The sequence below is a fragment of the Zootoca vivipara genome, chromosome 5 (genome assembly GCF_963506605.1).
Source record: "Zootoca vivipara chromosome 5, rZooViv1.1, whole genome shotgun sequence".
NCBI classification, from domain to species: Eukaryota; Metazoa; Chordata; class Lepidosauria; order Squamata; family Lacertidae; genus Zootoca; species Zootoca vivipara.
This window is the reverse complement of record NC_083280.1, coordinates 6186183-6200992: the sequence shown is the minus strand read 5'-3', so window position 1 is coordinate 6200992 and position 14810 is coordinate 6186183. Positions and strand designations below refer to the sequence as shown.

The 14810-nt window shown below is 45.0% G+C and overlaps 1 protein-coding gene across 1 annotated transcript; it reads left to right on the top strand.

The window, feature by feature from the left end:
- Window positions 1–12205, top strand: LOC118093861 (cytochrome P450 2J4). The gene is made up of 9 exons (XM_035133637.2): window positions 1–190; window positions 1943–2105; window positions 2922–3071; window positions 5597–5757; window positions 7016–7192; window positions 8130–8271; window positions 8469–8656; window positions 9239–9380; window positions 11096–12205. Exons 1-9 carry the CDS (start codon window positions 11–13, stop codon window positions 11272–11274), a joined length of 1482 nt encoding a protein of 493 aa, XP_034989528.1. The 5' UTR covers window positions 1–10; the 3' UTR covers window positions 11275–12205.
- Window positions 12206–14810: the final 2605 nt, after the last annotated feature.

Below are 14810 nucleotides of genomic sequence, written 5' to 3'. Positions count from 1 at the left end.
ACTCACAGTCATGGAAATGCCGGCATTAAGTTCCATTTTCCTCCTCCTCCTCCTCTGCCTCCTGATTGTCCAGTTTGTGAAGCTGCAGTGGAGAAAACGACAATTCCCTCCTGGACCAACACCTCTCCCCATTATCGGATGCCTATGGCAGCTGAAGTTTTTCAACGTCACTCGTGAGAGCCTGACCAAGGTATTTATTTCCCAGCAGTTTGATTGGCCAACAGGATATTAGGCGAGCAACGGGCAATAGCAAAGGGAGCTTAATGACCAGTGGGTTGATAAGAGGAGATTGATAAGAGAAGGGTGGTCAAGCTCAGTGGTCAAGCACCCGTTGTTCATGCAGATGGTGCTTGGTTCAGTCTCCAGCATCTGATAGTAGTCTTCTCTCTCTAAACCCTAAACATCATCTGCAAGTCATTATGGACAAGTCTAATGCTCCTACGTTTTGGAACTTTAGATATGCTAAAGTCTTGGTTGTCAAACGATTCTTTAATACTGGGGTCTCCGTGACCACAGCTCCCTCATTTTCAAATGAGGGTAACAGCTGTCTTTAGGATTATTACTTTTGGGGGGGGGTGTTGGCCAGTGAGCTCTGTTAGAAGTCTCTGCGTTTTAAAATTTGGAAATTTAGAAACGAATTCTTGCTGCAGCGCATCGTAAAAGCAATTATACCTTCTGGATTCATGCTCAAGTTGGAATTCCGTATTCTTTATCTGTCAGAAGAAGGCTGATCAATCAAAACGTGTCTGATACTGGCTTTGCACAATGTTTGTTTTCATGAGATTCTGCATGTTACTTCCAGTTTGTCAGTGTCATAGCACATGAAAATGAATCTATTGGCCATTAGGCTAGCATACTGATTTTATTAAGTTAGAATCTTAAAGTTGTATTGTGCATGCCATATATTTATATTTTACTTATAGGCTACCTTGACTTTCCTTTCTATCCATAAAGTCCATAAAGTATGTACAGCCTGGAAAAGAGGACAGTGCGAGGAGATATGAGAGCCACCTTCAAATATCTAAAGGGCTGTCACATGGCGGAGGGAGGAAGCTTGTTTTCTCCTGCTCTGGAGGGCAGGACTCGAACCAATGGCTTCAAGTTACAAGAAAGGAGATTCCGACTAAACGTTTGGAAAAAACTTTCTGACAGTAAGAGCTGTTCAGCAGTGGAAAAGGCTCCCACGAGAGGTGTTGGACTCTCCTTCCTTGGAGGTTTTTAAACAGAGGTTGGATGACCATCTGTCATAGATGGCATAGCTGAGAGTCCTGCATTGTAGGGGGTTGGACTAGATGACCATTGGGTCCCTTCCAACTCTATGATTCTACTGCATGCAAAAATAGGTTTATTAGGAGAAATTCCCTCTAAAATGCTGAGTGATTTTCATGAGGATTCAAAAGCAAAATTTCAAATTGCTGCAAACATGTGGAGGATTGAATTTAGGACTGAGAAAGTGAGAAACTGAGAGATGCCCAAACTCTCAGATTCACCCATCACTGTCTGCCACTGAGGTTCAGCCCATCTCCTCTTTGGAGCCTATTGCAATGTGAAGCAATCAGCAAGGTTTATCGAGCCCCTTGTGAGCCACCGTACATGGCTCCGATGGCTTTAGAAGGTTGCAAGGAGGGCAAAGTGGCCTCACTCTCCCCAGGGAGCCCCGCCAGGCAGCAACCTTGCCATTGTTTAAGTGTCCAAGCAAAGACCTCTTTGTTTTCCTGGCCAGCGATATAATACTGTATTGCTGTTTTTAATGTGTTCAGATGATTATGTTATGGCGTTTCTAGACACTCAGCTGCAAAAGACAACAACTTTTGGAGCTTTTAAAAGTGGGAAGCGATGCATGAATTTAATGAACTTAGCCCAACCCTAAACTAAGAACAGAATTGCTCAAAGGTTGGGTGTGGTTTTTATTTGCCTGAGCTTTCCTGGTGTTTTCCTACAGGTGGCAAAATCCTATGGGGACATCTATACTGTATGGTTTGGTCCTCACCCTGTGGTAGTTCTGGATGGGTTCCAAGCTGTGAAAGACGGTCTCACCACCCACCCAGAAGATGTAGTTGGCCGGCCAGTAGTCCCGTTTTTTAGAGCTCTGGCAAACAATAAAGGTAAGGCTGTCTCACTTGCGTAGAAACCACAGGGTCATGTTGTTCCCATAATAGAATTGAAGGAGTGACTCTGTGGTTTTAGTGGAGTTCCTCTTTAGTGCACTTTCGTTTATAAAGCGCTAAAGAAAAACCTATTGCTTATAAAATCAACTGGCTGCTTCACACGGTGCAAATCTTGGCATAGCAAGACCCCACAAGCTTGTCAGCTTCCAGAGAGAGGGGCCTGCAGCTCCCCCCAGATCCCTTTTGCATTATATTTGGGGAAACTGCTTTCCAAAGATTTCCACACAAATGCTAATGAATTTTCACAAGGACTTGATCCCCTCCCACAAACTGATGCTCAAGGCAGCTGATGGCATGAAATATCATGTATGATCATGACAGAATTAGCCATAAACAATAAATAAAACGTATTTTGCATAAATCATAAGATATAAAACAAAGACACAAAAAAATAATACCGATAAGAGCAACAACCCCCCCTCCCACACCCAAGCAATACCCACCCAGCTCAAGTGCCTGTTCATCAGCTTCAGTTTTTGTAGCTGGAGTCAGTCTAGCCATCCATCCATCAGTCCTCCGCCCTCCCAGCACAGATGGAAGAAGGTCTACCAGGGCTCACAGCCAATATGCTCTTTGGCCTCTTTAGCAGCCTCAGCTTTTGTAGCTGGAGTCAGGGTCTTTGCTAGTCAAAGTCCTGGCATTGGAAACAGGGCTTTGGTGGCAACCTCCTAGCATAGTTTGGATTCTGTGCTCTGAATGCAAATAATGAATGGATCACTGCAGCAGCACACAGCTGACTTTCAATGCCTCCAGGTATCTTGCTGTCAACGGGCAGTACATGGAAGCACCAGAGGAAGTTCTCGCTGATGACTCTGAAGACATTGGGGCTAGGGAAGAGTACATTGGAGTACCAGATCCAAGATGAAGCTTATCACCTGGCGGAGAACTTTAGGAGCACTAAAGGTACGGCACAGCTCAGGGTTGGAGAGAGAATGTACCCTTTAATTTATTTCCTAGTCCAGAATCCTCTTTTCTTCTTATGCTCTCATTTATTTCAGCAAGCTAAATCTAAGAGCAACCTCAGAAAGTTTTAAGGTTCATTTTAGTTTTGATTGCATCTTAGATGGAACATGCATTTATTCACATTTTAGGTCTGTGCTAATAGGCATTTGAGTTGACCAATGGTTGCAAGCCATAAATATTGATTGCACTGGATTCCAGTTTTAGCCTGCTTTATTCTCCTGTTCTCAAAGAGGAGACAAAACAAACAAACAAACACCAAACAAAATACCTTTGGCTGGAGACCAAGGGAAAGCCATCAGGTTTTTGGAATCGCGCAGACAAGATACTTTTTCCAAACCTTGTATGAAGAACTGCAATAGATACTTGCAGTGCTTAAAAAAAAGTTTATGGGCACTCTCATTTTCCTACTCATATTGAAATACTGCCCCTCGATGAGGCCAAACTTAGATTCACAAAATGTTTAGGGGTATGCGTACCCCTGCATCCCCCCAGAAAAAAGCACTGGAAACTTGCATTTATTGCAATTATAGCCAAGCTTCCTCCCATGGACCTCAAGGCAGAATACACTGATCTTCCTTACCCCCAACCATTTTTACATTCACAATAACCCTGTGAGGTAGGTTAGGATGAGAGAGAGTGATATATGAAAGTCGTACCAGTGAGCTTCAAGGCTGTGGGTGTGTGAGTCTGGATCTATTAAATCTTAGTTTCATACTCTAACCGCTGCCCCATGCTGGCTCTTCAGATCTGCATCCTGGGTTGACTGAGTGCAGAGGACATGACCGATTCCTCAGATTAAACCAGAAAAGTGTTCCCATGTCTCCGTTACCACATTACTCAATGAGAGAATTTCAGCATCAAAATATTTTGGTCTTGCAAGGCAATTAAGGTATCCCAGGAATCAAACGATGCCACTTCACATTGAAGTAATTAGCATGGGTGAGATGAGAACTTCTTGATATCTCAGACTCGTAACATGAAAGAAACGCTTCTCTTTTACTTCTGAATTTAAATTTTCTGCAGTTCTGAAATCACATCACGACCCACACTGGGGCTTTCCTACTGAAGCATCTCCCACATCACCTGTTGCCAACACACACTTTGGCCATTTTTGTTTATGGTTACATCTCACCCCAAAATAATATATTTATTAAGACCAGCCAAAAAGTTAAAAAATATCCAGCTGTGTAGGAATTATTTTGAGGTCAGATCCTGCATGGCTGGCTGAAAATTTTGTAACTTTTGGGCTGGCTTATTGAGTTTGTTTTTGCTTTTATTATGTATTTTGTGTATATTGTGATTTTGTGGTGTAGCTACCCTGAGACCTGCGGCTATAGGGCAGTATACAAGTTTAATTAATTAATTAAAAATGTCATGGATTTTTATGTTTTTATCTTGCAAACTGCCCTGTGATGCTTGGATGAAAGGCTGTATAGAAATGTAATCAACAACAACAACAATAATAATGAATAACAACAAATAATTTTTCCTAAAGCAGCCCCACTCCCGCCCCGGACAAAAACCAGACAAAAAACAATTCATCCAACAACAGGAAACAAAGTGTGGTGGAAATATGAAGAAAGAGAGTTTAGGTGCTTCCACACTAAAAGATGGAGTTCTTACATATGTATAACATACAGCGAGGGGGGAAAGTATTTGATCCTCTGCTAAATTTGCCCGTTTGCCCCCTGAGGAAGAAATGACCAGTCCATAATTTTAATGGTAGGTTTATTGTAGCTGTCAGAGAGAGAATAACAGCAGGGAAAACCCCAGAAACCCAGAAGACAAAAGTCAGAGATTGATGTGCATTATAATGAATGAAATAAGTATTTGATCCCCTATCAACCAGCCAGATGTCAGGCTACCTGCTGGTCTCTTCACTGTATGCAACGAGCTGAGATTAGAAGCATTACTCTAAACGGGCAAATTTAGCGAGGGATTAAATACTTTCCCCCCTCGCTGTAGCACCCGTAGCAGTGCCATTTCTGCAGATCAAACTTATTGATTAAGCATATATTGGGTAAGGTGATCTCTCAGGTGCCAAGTTGTTAAGGGCTTTATATACTAACAGAAACACCTTGATCTTGGCTGGGTAGCAAATTAGCAGCCATTGCAGGTCTCTGATCACAGATGTCATATGATGACAAGGACTCGCTCCTGGCAGCAATTGTGTCGCAGCATTCATGCGTTGAAATAACCAATGCATGAACTGCTTTGGCCAAGCTTTCCCGGTCCAGGAACAGTCATAACTGATGTACTCATTTCAGTTGGTAAAAGGCATTTCTAGCCAAGGCAGCTATCTGAGCCTCCAGTTACCCAGCTGGGTCTAGAAACTCGCTGGGACTCATGGGAATTGTAGTCCCAAACAACTGGAGGACACCAGGTGGGCAAAGGCTGGTTGTAGCTTATTCTGCTACATTGACAAGATTGGTTCACAAATGGGCCCTTGATGATTCCACTTGCAGGGAAACCCATGAATCCGTCCTTCGCTCTGACCCTCGCCGTTTCCAACGTGATTTGCGCTGTGGTGTTTGGCCATCGTTTCTCCACCGAGGACAAAAAATTTCACGAGCTCCTGGAAGCAATGGAAGCCATATTCAAATTTGCTGGCAGTCTCGGTCATAATGTGAGCAAGCCACTGTTTTGTTTTGCTTTGCTTTACAATACTTCCTTCCCCAAAAGGAACAACAGTGAAAGGTTTCACTTTTGCTAGACAGTTTGTGGTGAGGGAAGAATTTCTTTAGAAATAAATACAATCATAAAAATCATACAGTATTGATATATTTAACAATTACAATATTACCCCCAAAATTATGATAATTAAGTTGAAGGCCCAAGGAGTCCAAAAAGTTTTTTTTTTTAAATGCATGTAAGAGAGTGAACTTGAAGATGAGCTAGAAATCCTTCAAAGTTCTACCCCAGGCATCCCCAAACTTCGGCCCTCCAGATGTTTTGGACTACAATTCCCATCTTCCCCGACCACTGGTCCTCTTAGCTAGAGATCATGGGAGTTGTAGGCCAAAACATCTGGAGGGCCGAAGTTTGGGGGTGCCTGTACTACCCCAAACCAAACTTAATTCATGTTCCCTTCACACGTCAATTATGGCAAGTATTTTCTGGTGCAGTTCAGAAATTATTGAACTATTTCATACCCTTCAAGTGTCCTGATAAAACCGGGACATCCCATTTTTTCTCATGAGAGCATGGTGCCCATTTTGGGCACCGCAATCTCAGGGCCCCACTCTCACATGGGTCACATGACTTGCCCTGGAAGACCTGCACCCAGTTTTTTGCCTTGATGTGTTGGAGCAGGCATCCCCAAACTGCGGCCCTCCAGATGTTTTGGCCTACAACTCCCATGATCCCTAGCTAACAGGACCAGTGGTTGGGGAAGATGGGAATTGTAGTCCAAAACATCTGGAGGGCCGAAGGTTGGGGGTGCCTGTGTTGGAGGGTATCCTATTTCAGCCTACTACCTAAATGGCCTTCTGAAGCCCCATAGTTGAAAGAGAGTGGGTGTGGCAGGCCTCTCTAGGGAGGGATTTCCACTGAAGGTTCAGCTCCTTGTAGCTGTCACCCAAGCCTCTTCAGGGCTTTCCCAGATGACCTGAACATTGCTTGGGAAGGTTCATATAGAGGTAAGCGATCCCATGGTTGCCTCAGACATGAAGAAGCTGCCTCACACTGTGCCAGACCTCGGTTCCAGCTAGTATTGTCCACACCGACTGGCAGCAGCTCTCCAGGGTTACAGATGTGGAGACACTCCCAGACCTACCTGGAGATGACAAGGATTGAACCTGTCCCCTTCTGTGCACAGGACAGGTGCTCTAATACTGAGCAGCAACTTTCTCCGCGCCTCCATCTGTTAATGTCTCTCCCCCCAGATTTATAATGTAATGCCCTGGCTTATGAAGTGTATCCCAGGACCTCACAAGAAGGCGTTGACTGCCCGAGACTTTGTGTGTTCGTTCATAAGGAAGGAGATCAACAAGCACCGGATTGCAGGAGTCCCAGATGACCCTCAAGATTTCATTTATAGTTACCTTGCTCAGATAGAGAAAGTAAGTAAGTACGGTAGCTGCTTTGTTGATGGCCAGAACTGATTGGGATGTGCTGTGCTCATCCTCATCTCCATAATTTGAGCAATTGCTCCACCCCCAATTAGAATTTGTATTTTTCTTCCTGCTGGGAAATGCTCCTTTATGAATGTTTAGCTGCAAGCCCTTGAAAATTTACAGCTGCAAGGGTGACCTTAGGTGTGTCCATTTGTGTGGCAATATCCCCCCTTCCCCATGAAATAAAGACACAAGACACACGAATTAAGTTATAATTGGGTGGTTAAGGCCACAACTTTATTGATTACGGATGATGAGCGGTATTGGCTTTAGGCGTTGGAACCTATCAAACTATATCCGACTCCAGCCCGTGTGCTGAAGTCCGTGAGAAGTTAGCCACCAGAAAGGAGTCCAGTGATGTACATCTAACAGATCTCCTCCTGTGACCAGCGTAGGGGCGTGCCTTACGGCCCTGGCGTCTCCAGGCTCTGGACCAAGCCCCGCCCCCAGAATCCTTTAAAGGATTACTTCTCCAATTTTGGGCAGTTGCTGACGTAACCTGCCCCTCCTTCATCTTGTTGTTATGCAAATTTCCAATGTCTAACCGCCACTCGAGCCCCCCCAGGCCTCGCCGCCAAACCGCTCACACCCGTAACCAATATCTTATCCCCTTAATTATGTCATCTAGCCAAATATCATTCCCTATAGGAGAGAGGTGTACACCATCATAACGATAAAGGGCTGCTTCACTGCGTCTCAAGGCCGGATGCGGGATCACCTGGCCATTCAGTGATAAAACTCTGCGGGTCACAAAGGAGTTCAGGAGCCTCCTCGTTTTGTTTAATGCATTTGGGCAACCCTACGCGATGGTTCAGCCAGGAAGCCCACAACCCCACCTCCGTTGAATGCGGAAGTGGCTTTTTCAATTTCCTCTCTTCTGCAGACGAAAGACCAGCCCAAACCAGCCTATGATGAAAGTAACATGATCCAGTGTATATTTGACCTCTTCTTGGGTGGAACAGAGACTTCCAGCACCACTCTCTACTGGGCATTTCTGTATATGGTGCTTTATCCAGACATCCAAGGTGAGGTGACGTAACGCTGCAGCACTTCCGAATTGTGCAAATGATGTTCAACTGCTGCGTCTTTCGAATGACGCGGAAGAAAGCAAAATGTTGTCTTTCATGCCAACCAACTGTTGTGTTGGGATGAATTTGCTAAAAACTTTTGCATGTGCTCCCCCCCCCCCGTAAATAAATGAATGTGTTTGGATTCCACTCAGCGAACATCCAGAAGGAGATTGATGCAGTTGTGGCTCCCGGTCAAATGATCAGCGGCGACGATCGCAAGAAGCTGCCCTACACCAACGCCGTGATCCACGAGGTCCAGCGCTTCAGCAACATCATCGCGGTTGGGTTGCCCAGGTTATGTGTGAAGGATACCATGATTCGACAGTTTACCATTAAGAGAGTAAGTGGACCTCCACTGCCCACATGCCCCGCTTCCTTCAAATGCCTAAGAAAACGCTGCAGAGGTTTATCAGTTACCACTTTTAGTTCTACCATCGAAGGAAAGCTGGCCATGTTTCTTCTTGGGCAGGAAGTGACATTCTGCCCACCGTACATCTAAAGCACATGGCTTCCCCCAGAGAATCAGGGGAACTGTAGTTTACCCACAATGAAGCTACAGCTCCCCGCACCCTCAATAAACTGCAGTGCGTAGAATTATGTGGGGGAAGCCATCATCTCTAAATGTGCTGTACAAGTATGGTGTCCACACAGCCTTTGTGTCTTTCCCCATCGCAGAAGATGGGGTGGAACCACAGGTACATTTTGCACTATCCCTGAGAGGTGTAGATGCTCAGAGCATTATCTCTGGCCAACAAGAGGCCAATTGAGTCTCTCTTTGCCCAGAGCCCTCTGCTTCTCCAGTTTGGTAGTGAATTATGTAATTATTTAAGAGAGGGGTTTTTTTTTACTGAACTGATTGCTGAGTTTATGATCTGCTTCCCTGGAGCAAGGCAGGACTGAATCTCTGACTCTTTCTTTCCAGGGCACAATGCTCCTTCCAAACATGGCTTCCGCCTTGTACGATCCCAATGAATGGGCGACGCCCGAAAGCTTCAACCCCAACCACTTCCTTGACAAGGATGGAAATTTCGTTTGTCCAGAAGCCTTCATTCCATTTTCTTTAGGTAGATAAAAAGGCTGGAGACAAAATCTTGTGGTTTCCTTGAGGGCTTTGTTTTGCATTGTTGGGAGCTGAAAGACATAGTAGCATGCCTAAGGCTGCCCAAGGAGTATATGAAGAACCTAAGAACATAGAAGAGCTTTGCTTGATCAGGCCAATGGCCCATCTAGTTCAGTATTCTGTTCTCACAGTGGCCAACCAGATGCCTGTGAGATGTCTTCAAGCAGGATTCAATAATAATAATAATAATAATAATAATAATAATAATAATAATAATAATAATTTATTTATACGCCTTTCATCTGGCTGGGTTTCCCCAGCCACTCTGGGCGGATTCCAACAGAAATATTAGAATACACTAATTTCTTAAACATTAAAAGCTTCCCTAAACAAGAGCCCCCTCCTCTCCTGTGGTTTCCAGCAACTGGTATTCAGAAGCATTGCTGCCTCTCCAGCTGTGGAGACCATAGCTGCCAAGTTATCCCTTTTTTACAGGGATTTTCCCTTATGCTGAATAGGCTTCCTCGCGAGAAAAGCAAAAACTTGGCAGCTATGGTGGAGACAAGCTATCAGGGCTAGTAGGAATACATATTTTCTTAGGAGGGGTTCATTTTCATAGAAACCCAGGGAGCTGCCTTGTCTACCCTGGCAGTGTCTTTCCAGGGTTTCAGTTGTGGGGCAGGGAAGGAGGACCTTCTAAGCCAGGCACAGGCAAATTCGGCCCTCCAGATGTTTTGGGACTACATCTCCCATCATCCCTAGCTAACAGGACCAGTAGTCAGGGATGATAGGAGTTGTAGTCCCAAAACATCTGGAGGGCAGAGTTTGCCTATGCCTGTTCTAAGCCATTCCTGGAGATGTTCCACCACTGGCTCAGGTCACCTATATCTGAACAGCAGATTTCCCCATGGAAATCCAGTGTAGGCTCCCAGTGCATCTTCATGCCCTGGGATGTCCCTGAAGCCTCCACATTAATGAGTGCTTAGCCTCAGGCCCTCAGCAGAAGCAGAGGGTGGTGGGATTTTGTGTCAACACTGAGCAAAAGGGTTGTGAAAGATCTAGATACTATTTTTCTAAGAAAGGTATGCCCTGCTTTTCAACTTAAAAGTTCTCCAAATGCCAATGGATGTAAATTTATTGGCACCTGGTTGGCCACTGTGAGAACAGACTAGATGGGTCCCCTTTTTCCTGATCCAACAGCAGAGCTCTCCTTATGTCCTTACCATAGCTGCCAAGTACCCCGTTTTCCCCGGGATATCCCCGTTTTTACTTACCTTTTCCCGGTGGTCCCCCGTATCACTTCGTCTCCCGTTTTTCTCCGTTATTTTCTCCTGCCGGCGGCCATTTTTTTTCTTTCCGATTTGCCCTTCTATGGGCACAAAAAATGGCCACCGCCGGCTTCAAAAGTCGCATCTACGCATGTCCGGAAGTGCATAGAAGCGACTTCCAGTGTCGGTGGCGGCCATTTTTGGTGCCCATAGATGGGCGGAGCGACACCGGAAGTTGCGTCGACGCACTTCCTGACATGTGTACAAGCGACTTTCGAAGCCGGCGGCAGCCATTTTTGGTGCCCAAAGAAGGGCAAAGTGACACCGGAAGTTATGTCGATGCAACTTCCGGTGTCACACGGCTGCCGGGCCCGGCTTCTGCAGTCTGGAATTTGGAAGGTAAGGTCCTTACAGTGCACAGCCTGACTTTATCTCTCTCCTTGTCCTACAGGGCAGCGTGTGTGCTTGGGGGATCACCTGGCCAAGACGGAGATGTTTCTTTTCTTCTCCAACCTCCTGCAGGCGTTCACTTTCCACTTGGCAGAAGGGACAAAAGATGTCAACACAGAGCCTGTTTTGGGGGGCACTTTGCAGCCTCACTACTTTGAGATCTGTGCTATCCCTCGATAGACCCGGCGTCTCATGTCTCTTTGGAAATCTACTTAGGAAAAGTTGCAAGGTGGCAACATGGTGTACTGTTAACCCAAGGCCGCCGTCTTCTGGTGTGGGGTTGTAAAGCTTCTTCAGAGTCCCAAGAATCAAAACTTTTGTCGTGAGACAAGGAATAAGTTTTTTTTAAAAAATATTTACCGGTATTTTAAAACCACAAAAACAAACCATATGCAAACATCACATACAGAAATACATTAATCAAATTCAAGATCCAAGTACATTTTCTAACCTTGATCTATTACTTTACATATTATCTAATTCATTCTATTAGTCTTTTCTTGCTTTCTCCTGCACATTTTACACATTATCCATTAATATTTCAATTCCAGAACTACATTTCTTCATATATTCCTTCACTCCCTCCCATTCCTTAATTATTTTCTGATTTGAATGCCTCTAATAACTGGCGTCAATTTTGCCATTTCTACAAACTCGCAAAGTTTATTTTGCTAATCTAATAATGATGTTATTTTCTCCCCCTTCCAGTTATTTGCGATCAGTATTCTGGCCACTGCAGCCGCATAAAGGAATACATTTTTCTTATCTCTGGGGACGTCATTGGATACTAAACCTAACAGAAAAGACTCTGGTTTTTTAATGAACGAAATCTTGAATAGTTTTTTCAGCTCCTCATATACCTCATTCCAGAGACAAGGAATAAGTTTCTAGACCTCATGACTGCAAAGGAAAAGCCTGAAAATACACAACAATACCTGTGAATAAGGTCTGAGTGCAGTGGTTCCCAAAGTGGGCAATACCATCCCCCAGGGGCAGAGGCATTACGGGGGGGGGGGGCGCTAAGATATTTGAAAAGCTAGGGTCACTGGATCAAGTTCATCCGTTTTGTAGAATTAATTTGATGAAACAGTTTAAACTGGATTTTGAATAAATGTGAAGTTAATTGTTACTATTTTGAATTTTATTGTGTTATTATCTTTCTTAGTGGGTTTGTGCAAACCGCTATAATGAATAATCCTTTTTACAGGGTAGGGCCAGCCAGGGCGCTGGAACCAATAAAATGGGTGTCACTGTCCAGAAACGTTTGGGGAATTACTGGTCTAAGGTATGGCTTCAACATTACGCAGCTCTTCTTATTCTTGTCTTTCAGCCATAGACATTGTTTCTCTCTTCTGGCCTCACCTGACATCATGTCCAGCCTCAATGAACACTGCTCCAGCCTTCTATTCAAAAAGGTGCAGAAAACACCCACAAAGAAGGAAGATCTAAAAATTAATCAGTTAAAACAATCCTCCTGTGTCGCTTAGTTTTCTGCTTTGCTTTGTTTTTGCACAGAGAATTATTTTCCTACTCTGTTCTACTGCTGGAACAGCACTTGTATCTGGGACAGGCTTGTTTCTGTTCATGCTCTGATGAGGTCTCTTGGCTCTTGGAAACACCAGTTCATTAACACCAAGTCATGGCTCACAACCACTTTCTTCTTCTACCACATAGTTAGGCCAGCCACAAGATCATTTTTTGCTGGTGTTAGTGTGGGTATGTTAAAAACAAACACCCATTTCACAGCAGCATTGCCTCTGAATGCCAGATCACCATTACAAGGGAGAGAACGCCTCCCCTTAAATTAATACTATTTTACTTTCCTTTTATTACAACCCCTTGCTTTTCTCTAACCTTCTTCCTCTTGAAACATGAAGAACTAAGTTTTACCTGGAGCTACAGGTGCCACCCCCCTTTTTTTGAAGAAAAGTATTGAATCAGAATTCCAGAGTTAGAACCTTTAGGCCTGTGTATGTCAGCACAGGGCGGGGGGAACCTGTGCCGCCCCCCGAGGCATACCTGCCAAGTCTCCCGCTGAAAAATGCGGGATCAGCAGTGGCGCGGCACTGGAAGTTGCGTAGAAGCAACTTCCGGGGCCGCTCTTCCCATGTGTGGGCACTGGAAATCGGGCAGAGCAGCACCGGAAGTCACTTCTACGCATCTTGGTGGCCGCCGCCATGTGGCCACCACCAAGATGCCCGCTGGGCATGCATAGAAGCGACTTCTGGTGCCGCTCTGCCCGATTTCCGGTGCCCACACATGGGAAGAGCGGCACCCAAAATGGAGGCTCCCTGGCAGGTAGGAAATCTGGGGGATTTCCGGGATTTTTCTCCATTCGGGAGAACAGCAGGGAAATGGATTAAAATCCGGGGTTTCCCGTGAAAAATGGGATACTTGGCAGCTAACCCAGAGGACACTGGGTTCCTGCTCCCATCACCCCTGACTATTGGCCCTGCTGATGGGAGCTGGGAGTCCAGCAATTTCAGGGGTGCCACTGGTTCCAGGTTCCTGGCCCTTTCCCCCCTAGCCCACCCAGTTCCTTTCCCCATCTGAAGCAGAACATATGAGCTCTCCAGGGTGCTGAACGATTGCTGCTGTATATCTCAGCACAGGGCAGCGGAACCTGAAAATACTGGGCTAAAGTTCCCATCGTTCCCAACTATTGACCCTGCTTGCTGAGGCTGATGGGAGTTGAAGTCCAGCAACATTGGGATGGTCACCATACCCCTCATCTCAAATTATCTCCTAAATGTGCACACACACAAGCACTTTCTATGATGAAGTAATCCACCATACAGTTTACAACAATTTCTCCGCCATTAAAACAGGCATACAGTGGTGCCTCGCTAGACGAATTTAATTCGTTCCACGGGTCCTTTCTTATAACGAAAAAAATTCGTCTAGCGAATCCCATAGGAATGCATTGAATTTTTTTTAAAATTTTCCCCCCATAGGAACGCATTAATTGAATCTTAATGCATTCCTATGGGAAACCGCGATTCGCTAGACGAAAACGAATTCGTCTAGCGAGGCAACCTCCGCTAGAAAAAACCTTTCGTTAAGTGAAAATTTCGTTAACAGGGCATTCGTCTAGCGAGGCAACCTCCGCTAGAAAAAACCTTTTGTTAAGCGAAAATTTCGTTAACAGGGCATTCGTTAAGCGAGGCACCACTGTACTTTTGGGAGAATTGCAGCATGTGGTGTGTGTTTGAATGGAATGTGATTTTTTAAAAGTAGGTCAGGTTACTGGGTAAATCAGAGAATGAAAGCCATGGGACATAGAAGTACGTAAGTCATTAGGTCAGTGGTTTCACTTTCTGGGAACACTTTCCAGATGAATTTGTCTCCTGAGAAGCCCAAGTTTGCAGAAGATTTTGAGATGCATTCAGGGGTACACTTATTGTTCCCATAAGGCTTTGGGCATTTCATGCTGGCTGGGGCTGATGGAAGCTGGGGTCCCAAAATATCTGGGACGCCATAGGCTCCATGCTCTTGATCTAGGCTGGGGATGGATAGGAAAGGAAATCACAATGCTGGATTTTCAGCCCCTGGTTTCTAAGAGGTCATTGTGTTTTATTTTGTTTTATTTTTTACATGGGGTTTATTCAGCATAGTCCTAAGTCACTGGTTCCATCAGGGCAAGGATTTCTCCTTGCATAATGGAGCATTCCCCCTTCTTCAAGCCCTGTGTCTCTCCTAAATCTGTTCTGGAGTTT

Coding starts and splice junctions, on each gene's coding strand:
- LOC118093861 (XM_035133637.2), top strand. CDS start 11: ATGGAAATGCCGGCATTAAGTTCCATTTTCCTCCTCCTCCTCCTCTGC. Junction 3,072..5,596: donor GAACTTTAGGAGCACTAAAG/GTACGGCACAGC, acceptor TTCCACTTGCAG/GGAAACCCATGAATCCGTCC. Junction 8,657..9,238: donor GACAGTTTACCATTAAGAGA/GTAAGTGGACCT, acceptor CTTTCTTTCCAG/GGCACAATGCTCCTTCCAAA.